Below are 15,757 nucleotides of genomic sequence, written 5' to 3' on the forward strand. Positions count from 1 at the left end.
GTGACCCAGAGAACAAACTAGTGACTCTCCTCTATCTCCTGATGAGTCTTATCAAGCTGCAGCTGCTGGGGGTTAAGCCTGCCAGCGTACCTGATGAAGAGTGACAAAAGATACAACACACACACACACACACACATACATTCACACACACTCACACACACACACACACACACAATATGGATCTGTACTCAGCCTCACAGATATGTCTTCACATGGAGAACAGCAGTATAATTTAAAGGTTTAATTAAGTGAATAAGCCATTCCAGCTTTAATATGCCATGTAGAAAACTTGAATTAATATTGATTGTTGCTGTCTGGATTTCCTTTATAAACATTATACAGTATGATCAAATATTGCACATTGGTAAAACAGGTACCGCTTAGATTATTTTCTTAGCTCTAAAGTTCAGGTAATATTCAAGGTTGGGTCTGTCTGGAGTAACTTGAGAGAAAATGTGGTTAATCAAAGTTAACCTGGTTTAACATGGGGTGTGATTACTTTTTCATCTTGATTTGCTTTGTCAGAAACTCCAGAAGACTCAGGTGGAGGCCTCAGAGATCTCCTGGATCAAAGACTACCTGACAAACAGACCACAGTTTGCGAGACTGAAGGGTTATGAGTCTAACCAGGTAGTCAGCAGCACAGGAGCACCACAGGGGACGGTACTCTCACCATTCCTTTTCACTCTGTACTCTGGAGATCATTGTGCAAAGAAGGATTCTTCATAAAATGAAGAACATTATGGAGAACCCTGAACATCCTCTTTATGGGACTGTTGTACAACAACAGAGTGTCTTCAGTCAGAGGCTTCTTCAGATCTGCTGAGACAGACGCTACAGGAGATCCTTCCTGCCCACAGCCATCAGCATCTACAACGGCTCTTTGAAGAAACTTGTATAAAAAGAGCTACAACAATTAATTTCTAAGTATTTAAAGTATTTTTGAAATGAATTAAATTAAATGTCTGCTTATTTCTGTTAAATACTAGCTGATCAACACTATCATAATTGATCAGTATGGTCAACATTTTAGTAGCCAATAAAAATCAACTGTCAGACAAATTCATTTAAACATCCAGGCTCCAAACATATTTAGTTAGAGAAAGATGAATAAAATATTCTGATATTATATCATTTATTCATCTTTCATCTTTTTTTAAGCCTGACCTTTCCAGTTTAACATTTAACAGCGATTCACGCTTTTCTAATACAACACACACATTAACTTCAACATGAATTCCAAGCAGACCAGCAGGTTCAAATGTTCATTTTCAGATCATGTGATTTTCACAGTTTTACAGTGTAAATGTGTAAACAGGAGCTTTTAACAGAGTCTGTAATGTTGGTTAGTCTGCTGGGTTTTAGCTTCGTTTGTCATGAAGACGTCAAACACATGAGGATGTTTCTTTTTATGCACGAAGAATAAATGAGGACAAATGTTCAAGCGTTTTTCCAACATGCTATAAACCCTGAACTCAAACTGTGGTTTTACTGAGAGACGGAGAGCAGGAAGCAGCAGCAGCCCTCAGGGAGAGCAGCTTCATCAGTCGTACCTGTTCCTCAACAATCTTCAGGTGGGTGGTACATCCTAACGAACATCCACAGAGACGCCAGCACCAAATGTTCCCCAGCACCGCTGTTACTTCATCTGTCAGTGGTTTTAATGTTGTGGCTGATCACTGGGATGATCTGCTGTAAAACCTAAATTATTATTTAGAAAAGAAGAAACCAGGAAATCAACCAGAGATTATTTTATCATGTCAGCCTTCTGTCAGCATCACTGTGAATGTGGAGTCTATTTCAGACCTTCAGCTGTCTGATCCGTTTATTGGGACTGGTTCTTTAGATCTCATCACATCAATAAATACTCAATAATCTTTTCTTTGACAGACTGCAGGGTTTTACTTTATGGACACAGGAATAAACACTAATAAAACCAGTTTAACAGGAAGTAGAAAGAAGACGACTAAGAAACGCCTCAGGTCTTCATGTTCCTTCTTTATTCTGTTACTTTCTTGACTCCTTCACACAAAAAATTACCAAACAGAAAATATGAAAGAAATCAGATCATAACTTTAGATTATTTTGTAAACCACCTTCTGTTTAGGTGGCATCAGAATCACAGTCAGTTGAACTGACGTTGAGACCATCTGACACACTGACAGCAGCTTTAGACAGATATTTAAATCCTTACACACAACTGAAATAAATTTTATTAATTAATCCCTTCGCTCATGTTTAGTCTATGCATTAGTTTCACCTGTTCCTTCTGTCTTCCTGCCTCCTTGTCTCACCTGTTCCCTCTTCCTTTGATTAACTGTCCTTTGTATTCCCTTAGTATATTAGTTACCGTATTTTCTGCACTATAAGGCGCACTTAAAAACCATTAATTTTCTCAAAAAATGACAGTGCGCCTTGTAATCCGGAGCGCCTTATATATGGATCAATTGGTTAATTGGTTGATCCATACTGGTTGTACACGGCGCTCTGTCAAAATGTTTCAGTACGACTGGTAAACTACAAAGCCGCACCGCTTGCAGCATTACGGCTACCGTAGTCAGGGGTGTCGCCGAAGTAATAGCGGTAAACACCTGTACTGTGCTTACTCCTAGTCCAACACCACTTGTGTGTGTATAACATTTGAATGTACTGTTGCAGGAATTGCCTGAACTATATGTGATTAGAAGCTCAGTGTGTGGGGTGTATGTTTCGTGTGTGTGTATGGAAGATGTTGACATTACTCCTCCGGACAGAGGTGGCGCTGTGTGCTGCCGTAGCTGAGAATCAAGAGTGAAGGAGTGACGTCGGTATTATTGTGTGTGTGGGGTGGGTAGAGACGGCGACTGGAGCAGCGGTGTATGAGTCTGTAAGCCCTGTGTTTTTACGTGCTGCAAAGTTATTAAAAAGAACCCCGAATCTCGTCAACAACTCAGTGTTTTGATGCTGTTTCTTCATGTTCAACTCAGCAACGTATGAGTGAGGGAGTTAACCCCGAGGAAACTAGTAACTTCGGCCCTGGAGAAAGCGTCTCCCCTGTGTCATCAGACTACGGTCAGGGGACAGAAACAGGAAAGGTTAACAGTACTAACGTTTGATTTAGTGCATCAAACTGTTTCTTTTACGTGTTTACTGAATCAGGGAAAAGTTCCCTTTCACGTTTTAACTAACGTTTGATTTCAACTTCAACTTCATAGACTCCAATGCATTCCTAATGTGCGGTTGGCTCTATTTAATAGAATTCTATGTAGAGGAGACCTTACCATGAGAGTGAATGGAGTTATCAGAACGCTGGTTTGTAGTGTATTAATAAAGTTTGACTGACTGACTTATCTGACTGTTTTGTTGACATTCTCTTTAGCACAGCTCCATCTAGTGGATGCATAACGCAACCCCAGTCAAACGTTTGACTGCAGTAGCTTCTATTCTATGCGCCTTATAATCCGGTGCGCCCTATATATGAAAACAGTTCTAAAATAGGCCATTCATTGAAGGTGCGCCTTATAGTGCGGAAAATACGGTAGTCTGGTTCATGTGTTGATTGCTGGTTCCTCCTCTCTCAACTCGGGTCTCTATCCTTGACTGCCATGTGTTTCATGTTCCTGCAGTGATTTATGTTACGTTTGGATACCTCTGAATAAAGCTGAAGATCACTCAACATGCGGCTGCCCAGCTCTTACCTGCACTTTGGTCCGACAACAAATATTAATGTGACAATTAATGGATCGATCTGTAACTGAAATTGTAAATTATATACATTTTATGGTAAGCATTTTGGTTAGAAGGATGAGCAACAATATAAAACTTTATGTTATTTTAGATGTTTTGGTTTATTTATTTTTCTGTAACAAAAGAGAAGAAAAAGACCAAACTGACAGACAAAGGCATCTCTGGCTGGACATAAACAGAGGATCTGAAATAAATATTAAAATCCAACCAACATTAATACTGAGTCAGATGAGTGAATTACTGGAAAAGGAAGCAGATATTAAAACAAATGTAACTGAGGACATCTGCTGGCTGTAAGAATAACCTACAGAGACGAGGACATTTACCAGAGTTCTGAGTTTTAAAAGAGAAATAAATGAAAATATCACCAAAACTGCAAATATTAAACCAGAAATCAAAAATAAAAACTAGCAAAGCAGCTAACAGAGTGAGAATTTGAAGGAACATCAGTCAGATCCATGAAGAAAACCAGAGAGGACCTGCAAGCCCAGAGGATGAGTGAGGAATAAAACATAATTATAGAAAGAACTAAATGGTGGCACGATTTTAATAAAACTAGCCAAATGTTTATGTTATTTACAGTCACTATAATCATAGAGGTCTCCATCCTGAAGCACTTTGGGACTGTTAAAAACACTCAGTGGATACGTCCCATGAAAGAGAGAACCATATCAAACCAAGAGGAGAAGAAGAGAGCAGAGCTACATTTCTCAGAGAGAGAGAGGCAGCTCTGGACCATTTATTCTATTTGTCAAGTTTTTTAATGACTTTTCTTCTTGTTGCATTTAAAGTTACGTAGAAATAATCTAAATTATATTATTTACTGTTGATTTTATTCAATCATTTCACTTTAATTCTTATTTTTTAGTTAAGTTCAGTCCAGACCTCAACCTTCTTCAACACCTTTGAGATGAATTAGAGCAGAGGCTGCAGTTCTGGTTTTCTCATCTAACTATGAAGACACTCCTAAACCTTGAGGAAGATGTTTACAGAATAGTTCAAGTTGCTGCTGCTGGAAACGGTGACTCCATCAACAAACTGGACATTATAGATTAGTCATCAAAGTTCAGGTACGTGTAGAAGTAGACAGACAGATACCTTTGGTAATATAGGGTATGTTTGGGAGATGTTCATTCCCAACAGCACAGATCCAGATGGATCAATAGGTGAACACTGCAGGGCCTCAGGATGCTGTCTGAAAAGGTTAAAGAAGACTCTGGGACCATAAGAAGACCCTCTGAAGCTCCCATCACTGGAACTGCTGGTCTGTTGGCCTTCATCCTATGCAGATGCATCTGGATCCCCTTCCAGCGTATCATGAAAGGCTGCATCACTGCTGCTGAGGCAGAAGAAGCTAATTCCAGAGACTCCTGGACCTGGCTGCAGCTGAGGAACTGTGTTCCCTGTTGGAGGAAATCACAAACTAATGAAATGTGCTTATTTTGAGGTCCCAGTTCATCTATCCATATCCCACTCCATCCCACCATGACAAAAACAACACATTATGATACTTCAGATTCCTGCTTGAGGTAGAGACCAAACCCCAGTCTGGAAAGAAAACTCCATCTTTAATCTGATCCCATGTCAATAATATGCTTGTCAACTATTATCACATAAACCTCGTTTATTACATGGTTTTCCCTACAGAACACTTCTGCAAAATCTAACATTCCTAGATGGTGAAAATAAACTCCGACAAATGAAGCTGGACACACAGCGAGCAACTGAGGAGGAGAAGGTAAACTGAGGTCAAGACAAAGGTCAGGATGTTCTGGGGTTTCTTGCTATAAATGTGGGTTTATTGTCTGCAGTGAATTGGGAAAAAACTTGGGAAAGTTTATGAAAGCTGTCTGTGATCACAAACCTGAACTCATTCATGTTTGAACTAACACTCCAGACAAACTTCCAACCATTAAATATCACTCATTTCCTCATTCATTTCTATATTTTAAGAAGTTTTTCTTTCACTTTTCATTCGTGTCTCGCTGGTGTTTCACAGCAAAGCTGACAGATGCCTCCTTTCATTGGCTGTGGGTCATGCTTCTCATCCAATGAGAGGACAGTTTTCTGACTGAGAAGATTTACTTCATCTGATGTCGATCACCGTCCTCCCTACATTCATTCATTCATTCATTCATTCATTCAGCTGAAACTATGGCAGAGAGTTCACCTGCGTCAGGTAAGAACCAGACTGTGGCTGTTTTCTTTTAAAGATGTTTATATGCATTTAACAGCTGTTTACAAAGATAAACCGTTTATAGTCAAAGCCAATTATTTACATAAATAACATTTTCACATTAAATCAGACTATTTAATACTACCAACTATTTATGTTCCTTATTCCTAATACTAGAATAATGAGGGGGAGATTTATTTGTCTGCTTTCTTCAGACGTTTATATACATTTCTACAGTATTTTGTGGAAATTTGTTCCTCATTTAGCAGCTTCAGCAGCATCTTCACAAGATGTTTAACTTCTGGAGTTGAGACAAACATTTTGCCCCAAAACTTGTTCATTCCTGAGACAGAGAACCCACATGATGCTGTTAATACTTGCACATAATTGTTTGAGCAGATTAATGTTGCACCTTCAGACATCTGGATACTGGAAGAAGGATGAACCAGATGGTGGAGGTCCATCTCTTCCTGATATTTTGGCTGAGTTGAGGTGTTTGTGGTGTTGCCTTAAAATACATCTAAAGAAGCTTACATGACATCAACCTTTGGGCGTTACCAACTGTGTCAAGACAAAATTATTTTGTGAATTTAAAGAAAGCGATGACAACATTTTTTTTATTCTTTACATTCAGTAAATAGACATAACTTTGATGATCTTAATTGACCTAAAACAGAAAAGGTTCGGTCCGATTTAAAGTCAGACAGTGATGGAAATAGGCTGACATGAGTTTTTGTTCAGTTTATGTCTGGTTTCAACTGAAGGTTTATAAATTAACTCCTTAGTTTTCTTCTCTAGTTGTAAAAACACACGACTGAACTCTGTAATGAGGTGGAACTTCAGATGTTTGATTTGCATGTTGGACATATACAAATATTATTTGTATTGAATTTATTCTTTAATTTAATTTAATTTAAAATTTAATTTAATTTAAAAACTGATGTGGCATCCAAGCACATCAGTTTTTTGTAAAGAACATTGAAATTATTAGTTTGCATTCTATATTTTCCTTATAATGTGGAAAAGTTGTTCGATTTACATCATGGCTAAGATATTTATATGAAGATATATCTTGATGTCAGTTTAAATGTTGAAAATACTTCCTCCTGAGGATTTCCCAGCAGCTCTGTTAATAATGAAGTTGTACTGGTGCTTCATGTGCTCCTGGTTTGTGTCCCAGTTACCTACTGGTTGGATATTCATGAGATATAAGAACAAGGTCTGTTTGCTTTAAAATCTTCAGTCTCATACCAAGAGAATTACACACAAACTATAGAGTTAAACAGAACAACAGAAAACGACCAGATGCATCTTCCTCCCCAGAAACACTGAGCACTAGATGACAAATTATGGAACTGTTTAAAGTGAAGAACATTTAAAAAGATCCTGCTCAAACTTTAGCTGACCAGAGGTCATCTATAAGGGTCAAATAATAATAATATTAATAATCATAATATAGACTTTATTGATCTCACAATGGAGAAATGATCTTCTGCATTTAACCCACCCCTTAGGGACCAGTGTGCTGCCATTGTGTCGCACCTGGGGAACATTCAGGGGTTAAGGGTCTTGCTCAGGGACCCAGAGTGGCAGGCTGTGGGATTAGAACCAGGGAACTTGTGGCCTCTCCTGGAGGCAAACGCCCTCCTCTTTAACCACTAGATGAATAATAATGATAAAAAGTGAAATAAAGAATATAAAGTCAAATATACAACATTAGAAAAACTTTACAGTACGATCATTTAAAAATGTACAAAACAAAAAACTATTTGCAAGACTATGAAAAACTGTAAATAACATCAGGAATGTAAACATCTTATTGGGTTTGCTGGGAGCAGTGATGGTTATAAAGTCTCACAGGAAGGACCTGAGATGAAGTTCCTTAGTGCTTTGAAGATGCAGCAGTTTGTCCCTGAAGGTGTTTCTTAACCCTGGTCCTCAGGGCTCATGTTTCTTCATGTTTTAGGTGTTTCTCTGCTGAAACACTTAAATGTGTGGGTGATTAACAGGCGTCTGCACCTGATGAGAAGGTAATGCCATCATTTGAATTAAGTGAGCTGGAGCAGAGACACATCTAAAACATGAGGGACTGTGAACCCTGAGGACCAGGGTTAAGAAACACAGCCACAGATGATGGCTGATGCAACCATAGAGTCAAATAAAGTCTTCAGTAGTGCCCCCTGAACTCCAGAACATCTCAGTCTCCTCAGCAGGTAGAGTTTCCTCTGACCTTTCCTGTAAAGTGCATCAGTGTTGTGGCTCCAGTCTAGTTTATGGTTCAGGAACACCCAGGTACTGATAAGAGTCCACTATCTCAACATCAGTCCTCTGGATGTTCACTGGTATCAGAGTGATGGATGTGCACCTGTGGAAGTCCACCACCAGCTCCTTGGTTTTCTCTGTGTTGATCAAGAAGTGGTTCCACTGGCACCAGTCCACAAAGTCCCTTGTCCACTGCCAGTACTCTGAGTGGTCCTCACCTGTGATGAGGCCGACTGTGGCAGAGTCATCTGAGAACTTCAGAAGATGGCAGCTTGGGGAGTTGATGGAGACAGGAAAGGTGCCAGCACAGTTCCTTGGAAATAGGTTATATCTAAAGATAATATCTCTTTTCTATGTCCATTTTATCTTTTTCATTCACAAACTTTACAACTTATTCCATGGGTTTGCATTACTTGAACCTTCAGCTGTTAACATGTTCAAATCCTGAAGATTATCACCAGTTTGTCTTTATATAATATATATCTCACACATATTATTTTTAACTGCAGTTGGTTGAGAGGTTGCATGTTTCTAATTTTAAACAAGTTGCATTTTTGGCAATACTTCCTTTCAGAAATGGATGATGAAATTGTCACTGTTGTTATTGACAATGGATCTGGTGTCTGCAAGGCTGGTCTGGCTGGAGATAAAGCCCCTCATGTCTTTCCATCCATTGCTGGCTGCCACAAGTACATGGTACAATTTCAGTACAAACATGTGTATTTTAGAGCTAAATATGTAAGAGTTCAAATGAATTCGTGTTTTTTATTATTTTTTGCAGGATGCGTTGGTGAGTATGGGACACAAGTCTAAGCTGCTGCCGGAGACATTATTTTAAACTGGCATGAATACAGACCTGTAAACCAAACTCTCAACTACACAGAAACCCTAGAAACACTGGTCACATGTTCTCAAATATACAACTGAAAGGTTGCTGAAGGAAAACCAAGCTTAAAAACTATCAGACACACCACAAGGTTCACTCCTCCAGTCAAAAACCATAAAGTGCTTTACAATAAAAATAGACATGAACATAAAAACAGAAAAGATAAAACAGAATGGCATAAAGGTAAAACAGCCTGATCACAACATAGAAAAATAAAAGCCAGACTGAACAAACAAGGTTTCAGCTGCTCCTCAAAAAATCAACAGATACGAGGACTAAGACTTTAAAAAATGAAATCTAAAATATTATCATGTTCTGAAGCACATGCAGAGAGAGCGCAGAGACTGGATAAACTGGATAGTTTTAATAGTTTTATTGCAGAAACGAAACAGTTGGGCTTGGGTTGCTGTGGCATCTGGAAAACACGAGTCCTGCAGCTTCTGGAAAGAGAACATTAGCATCTGGCACAAACATACTCCAAGACAATGACAAATATACCAGTAAATGTAAAGAGATTAGAACAGGAGTAATGTGCTGTCTCTTTCATGGCCTAATCCTAACCCACCAACCCATGAAGCAAATGAAGTGGTTTCATGCAGGTGGCCAAAATTGAGACCTAAATACTTCCTTCCCAACTTAAACCTCATTTAGCACTTTTTCCCCTGGTAACCTCACCAGAACATACAATCAGAGGCTAAAACACAGCTTTATATGTTTGATCTGTGTTATGAATTTATAATTTTCTAAAGTTTCACAACTGCTCACTGCTCACTGACAATGATACCAGGCCACAGCGCCCCTCCTTCGCTGCTCCAACCTGCCCAGACTGGACAGTTGCAGCACTTCAACATGTGCTTCAATGGAAAGGTAGACTTAACCAACTGCTCCTCTTCTTCAAAACGTTCAAAATGTTTTAACTACTCAAGAACCACTTCACTTCATGTAAGTCAGACGGTAGCTTAGCTGAATGTTAGCTGCTTCACCTGGTTTGTGGTATTAGAACCCTGACCAGACAGGTTTTGATTAAAATCAGGAACACTTACGATCTTCTTATTAAAGACAGAGGTTCTGGAGTAGATTAAATCACAAAGCTAGACGGATGTCAGTGGACCAAACCGTTTATAGCTTCATATCATTAACTGTATGCTGCTCTCTGCTGCAAACTAAACAGTTCACATGTTTTAATATCTTTATAATCATCTATTTCTGTAAACCAGATACTCAAACTTAATCGGGTTCACCGATGAAGATTCCTGCACCTCCACACTTCAACAATCAATCCCTCGTCTATGTGGTCATAAACCACCTGTTTTTAAGTTTTTACCAGTTCAGAAACTTTCAAAGAGGAAAAACAAACTTCTTTTAAAATATGTGAAAAATGCTATAAGCTGTCTGCCTGATGCTTCTTCTAACAGAGAAGACACTGAAGTCATCTTAGGAGGAGTGAATGCTGCAAATCTCTGACTGGATGCAATCTGCTGGGTTTCCTTAGACAGAAAAACTTTTTATCCAATTTGAATAAATAACTGAATCTGACTGAACTGTTCAATGATTACGATTAATAGGAATGTATGAACCTGACTTTGTGAAGTGCCTTGAGACGACATGTGTTGTGAACTGGTGCTATAGAAATAATCTGAATTTAATTTAATTTCCCTTTTGGAAATTTGAATATCTGTTCATTGTAAACTGGAGCAAGTAGTTAGCCTTTGGCTTTATCTTCATATGTCTCTGTTTACTGAAAACCTTTCTGTACCAAATGCTGGAGCCATTCACTGGGTGTGCAAAGGCACAACCTCTTAGTTAAATACGTGAGAGCATTCTGCTTGCATATGCCGAAGGTTTTCAGGATAGTTTGTGGGAGAGTTTGGCTTTGCAAATGTTTCTACCTGCTGACTCTGAACGATGTCCTCAATGGTCCATCCTAATGAAGAACAGCTGCATGGGAAACAAGGCGCAGGAAAAGAGGGGCATCTTGGCCCTGAAATACATCACTGAGAACAACTCTGTAACTGACTGGGATGAACTGGAGAAGGTAAGACTTCAGTGATAAAACATCTGATGTAACTGGATGTGCAACCTGTTTTTGACAAAAGATCTTGACACAATAATACCAAGAGTTCTAGTTTTCACAACAACCAATGTTTGCTCCGTACATGAATGTCCCAAAGGTAAGTTTGCTTCTACCTCAACTAATCTGACTGTTAGGTTGTCTTTGTCACTTTAATGCATGAAATCTATTTGGCTCATTTGTCTGGGTTGGTCAAGGAGCTAAAATGATGCAAAGTAACATGAATTCACTTTGCCACAAACTTTGAAACTGCTTGAACATGTTAATTTCTGGAAGACGTTCCTCCTACAACTTGGCAGATAATACATGAAACCTCCAGATAAAGTAAAACTAAACAGTGTTATCATTATGCAGCTCTGGCATCACACCTTCTACAATGAGCTCTGTGTTGCTCCTGAAGAGCATCCAGTCCTGCTGTCAGACGCTGCAATCACACCCAACGTCTGCAGGGAGAAGAAGACACAGGTAAGTTCACATTGGTCTAAATAAAACTGCAATCCTAACATCAGTTACTGCTCTGCATTATGAGACAAACGTGATATTATGCAGTGGACTTCTGTTTGGTTCAGATCCTGTTTGAGGCCTTCAACGTTCCTGCCTTGTATATGGCCAACCAGTCAGTCCTGTCTCTGTTTAGTTCTGGTCGGACTACAGGTTAGTGATGTTGGAAAGCTTCAAACACGTCCATGAAAACCTGAATGCTCCTGAAAGTCTGTAACATGTTAAGAATTTGTGTTTTTCAATTAAACTTATTGCAGTACATTTCTGATGGTCTAACTAGTGAACCATTAGTGTTTCTAAGGTGTACAGTAACCTTTTCTTTATCATTTCTTGGTTTTAAAGGTATTGTGTTAGAATCTGGTGACGGTCTCAGTCACACCGTCCCAATATACGAGGGCTATGGTTTGCCCCACGCCTTCGTTTGCACACTAGTGTCTGGAAGAGACCTGACGGAGTACCTGATCCGGATTCTCACAGAAAGAGGCTACTATTTCAGAACCACCGGTATAAAACCCACTGAATGTTTATTTATTTTCCTGAATTTAACCTCTAATAGTAGGAACAGAGCATAAGATATGCACATTCTGAACTTTTGTGTCCACTGTGTGACGCTCTGACTCTGAACTGCAGCTGAGCGTGAAATAGTTCGAGACATGAAGGAGAAGCTCTGCTACGTGGCTTTGGACTTTGAGCAAGAAATGCAGACGGCAGCTTCCTCTTCCTCACTGGAGAAGACCTATGAGCTTCCTGATGGACAAGAAGTTACGATCAGCAACCAGAGGTTCCGCAGCCCAGAGGTTTTCTTCCAGCCTGGTTTCATTGGTTTGTAACATTTAAAGAAAATGTGAACACTCAGTTCTTTAAATGTTTGTCATCATGATATCACTCTTTCATTATTCTTAAATAAAGATGCTTATTTCCAGCAGCTCTTTCTGTTAATCATTTTCTGTGTTGTTCAGGAGAAGAGTCTCTTGGTGTTCATGAGAACGTTTACAACAGCATCATGAAGTGTGATGTAGACATCCGGAGAGATCTGTATTCAAACATTCTGCTTTCTGGAGGTTCCACCATGTTCCCTGGATTTGCTGACCGCATGCAGAGAGAGGTCACTGCTCTGACCCCGTCTGCTGTGAAAGTCAAGGTGCATAAGTTTGTTCCTTTGTTGCTCTTGACTGAAGAACACATCGTAACTCCTTTAATTTATCCATCTGCCCTTAAACCCTGTCAGCATTTTAGATGAAAGAACATCTAAGCTAAAAAGTTGTTCTAAATCTGTTAAAAAACTCAAAGCTCAGAAAAGATTAAAACCCTAAACGCTGCCATGAATTAGTAGAATACTTGTTAGATCACTCTTCTCTTCCATTAACATTCTAGACAGTATTGTGAAGGATTAGTGGACCATGGTAAATGAAATGGACTAAACTAGTACAACTAACAATACTATATATGTTTATTACAATCAACTCAGATATCTGATCAGGCATAACATTATGACCTCACAGTGTGCTGCCCCCCCTTTTGCTGCCAACAGCCTTAACCTTTATAGTCATGGAGTGCACTAGATCCCCAGAAGAGGAGCTTTGGTAGCTGGCACCATGTTAGGAGCAGGTTCTTTAAGTCCAGGAAGCTGCAAGGTAAGGCCTCCATGGACTGGACTTGCTTTACAGCACACCCCACAGATGCTGGATTGAATTTAGATCTGAGGAGTTTGGAGGCCAAGTCAACACCTCAAACTCTTTATGTTCCACAAACCATTCCCAAACCGCTTCATCAACATCATCCTGCTGAGAGAGGCCAAAACCATCTGGGATCCGGTTCCTACACAGTCCCAAAGGGAACAAACTGATGCAGTGCATATTCTGGCTCATTTCTATCTGAACCACCTTTAACCTTTTCAGCATTGTGAGCTACAGTACCTCATCCCTGGACTGGGCCACAATAGCCAGGGAGCTCCCCACAAGAGCTGCTTTTTTAGAGATGCTGTGATCCATTTCTTTAAATGCCGTGTCCCCGGCCTTCATGCAGAATCACTCTACATGCAGAACTTTTCACTGCAGGGTCCTCTCGCATCCTGTCGATCTAAAGAGTCCCACAATATTTTACTTTGTGTTTCATTTATTCTCCTCAGCCAATTTAGTCGAATGCACAAATAAAGTCAGTTGAGTGAATAAGTCCACGTAGATGATTGAGTGTAGTTGATTGGGGTTCCCTTGTTGTTATAAACGCTTGTCTGAGATCCAAATGAAAAATCAACCTGCAGGCTGCAGAACAAAGATGGCAGCCAGATATTCTTCTGTTAAACTTCACTTTAGCTCTCGCTCACTGATACAAATCAGCAGTGTTTAAAAAGCAGCATGCATATAGAGCATTAAGGTTCAACTAGGAGTTAGGATGACTGTCTTTATAACTAAGACATAAACTGTAACCATGACTGAAGAAGGTAAAATAATCACATCTCAATTAATCAAAGTTTACTTCTGTTTTGTAAAGGCTGGTTACTGACAAGCCTTCAAATTTCTCCTCATTTCTTCACGTTCAACAAAGAGAAACTGCAGAATTAGCTTTAGCTATCCCCATTTCATTTAGGCTAATAATAAAACATACAAGACGTTCACCATAAAGAACAGAAACTGTTGATGTCTCTTATTAAACCGGGTTTTCAGTGAAACAGAGGCTTTCATTTCTGAGCAGTTTGAAGCAACAAGAACAACTTAATGAACAAATCAGACATCCTTTCCAGCACAAGGCTGGTTGCTCTTATTATGTCCTTCAGTCGGGTCAAACTGTTCATTTCAACTCAATAACTAATACAAATAATAAAGTTATTCACATTAAACATCACAGCTTGGCGTTGTTTTCCCTTCCTTCTCCAGATTCTGGCTCCACCAGGAAGAAACTACTCTGCCTGGGTTGGTGGCTCCATCCTGGCCTCCATGTCCACCTTCCAGCAGATGCTGATCAGCAAACAGGAGTATAATGAGTCTGGTCCCAGTGTTGTCCACCGCAAATGCTTTTAAACATTTCTCCACTGTGGCTTTCTCCCTAAACTTCCTCTTTACTTGCTGCACCGAGCTGAGAAGAGTCTGCTGTGTCTTTTACAATCGAACAAATTATTATTTTTATTAGATTCAGAGGAGCAAAAAGCCTTCAACGTAAATATTTTCTTCAAAATAATGTCACGGAAATCTTCATCCACATTTGAAGAGTGAAAATATTCAGAAGGATAACTTTAATAAGATTACAGATGAATTAGACTTCAGATGAAGGTTTAAGTTGGGATCAGAATAACATCTACTGGGAAATATGTGGAGAGATTTCTGAGAGCACTTAATACATGTTCTTCCTCAGTAATTAATATGTTACTAAATGTATTCAATGTATTTGAACATGTTTGAATTAAATCTTGATAAATGCAAAGAAAAAGTCACGTTTATGAACTCTGTACTACTTCAACAGTTCATTGGAAACATTTTATTTTATAACATGCAACCTTTAGCTGTCAAGTGATAAATCTAATCTTCAAATAAACCGTTAACCAAACCTTATAAATATTACTCTGATGTGAATTATGTCAAACTTCAGAGCGACTGTTTCCTCCGTGTCTGTAAAGAGCTGAAGTTTAAACTGAAGCCAAAAGGAGGATACATTTTAAAGGCAAACTAGCAGAAGAGATTATACTGATTCAGGATCTTACCTAAAAATCATCAGGAGATGTTTCTCTTATCAAAGTGTAAATATATTACTAGCCAATCTGATCTATATTAGTTTATTGGCAGTAAATACATACAGTGTTCGCTGTTAACCTCCAATTCAAGTTGTAGGACCTCTTCAGACTGTTTCTCAACCCTGTATAGAAAGGTCTCCTGGTCTCGTCTTATGATCTATCTAGTTGTCTCTCAAAGGAATAGAAACCAGGTAACAATGGTCCATATTAGTAGGGTTCTAGTCCTCGAATCTCACTGTGGACATGAACAATCCCACCTTTGGGGCCACAGACAACAAACTCTCCATCCAGGGGTCCCACCCTAGCAGAATGCTCCATCCTCTCACCTCCGTCCCTCTTGGCTGGGAACCAGTGGCACCTTCTCCTTTGAGTCAACCTCGGGGATCACTTGACAGAAGGTCAACCACAGCT

The 15,757-nt window shown here is 39.4% G+C and overlaps 1 protein-coding gene across 1 annotated transcript; it reads left to right on the forward strand.

Annotated features, from left to right (window-relative positions):
• The first annotated feature begins 8,748 nt into the window (after positions 1-8,748).
• LOC124877540 (actin, muscle-like) lies at positions 8,749-15,045 on the forward strand. Its single transcript, XM_047380810.1, has 9 exons — positions 8,749-8,860; positions 8,946-8,954; positions 10,984-11,085; positions 11,476-11,586; positions 11,691-11,775; positions 11,965-12,126; positions 12,253-12,444; positions 12,582-12,763; positions 14,496-15,045. Exons 1-9 carry the CDS (start codon positions 8,858-8,860, stop codon positions 14,637-14,639), a joined length of 990 nt encoding a protein of 329 aa, XP_047236766.1. The 5' UTR covers positions 8,749-8,857; the 3' UTR covers positions 14,640-15,045.
• Positions 15,046-15,757: the final 712 nt, after the last annotated feature.

The sequence above is a fragment of the Girardinichthys multiradiatus genome, chromosome 12 (assembly GCF_021462225.1).
Source record: "Girardinichthys multiradiatus isolate DD_20200921_A chromosome 12, DD_fGirMul_XY1, whole genome shotgun sequence".
Taxonomy (NCBI): Eukaryota; Metazoa; Chordata; class Actinopteri; order Cyprinodontiformes; family Goodeidae; genus Girardinichthys; species Girardinichthys multiradiatus.

Coding starts and splice junctions, on each gene's coding strand:
- LOC124877540 (XM_047380810.1), top strand. Junction 11,086..11,475: donor ACTGGGATGAACTGGAGAAG/GTAAGACTTCAG, acceptor ATCATTATGCAG/CTCTGGCATCACACCTTCTA. Junction 12,445..12,581: donor CTTCCAGCCTGGTTTCATTG/GTTTGTAACATT, acceptor TGTGTTGTTCAG/GAGAAGAGTCTCTTGGTGTT.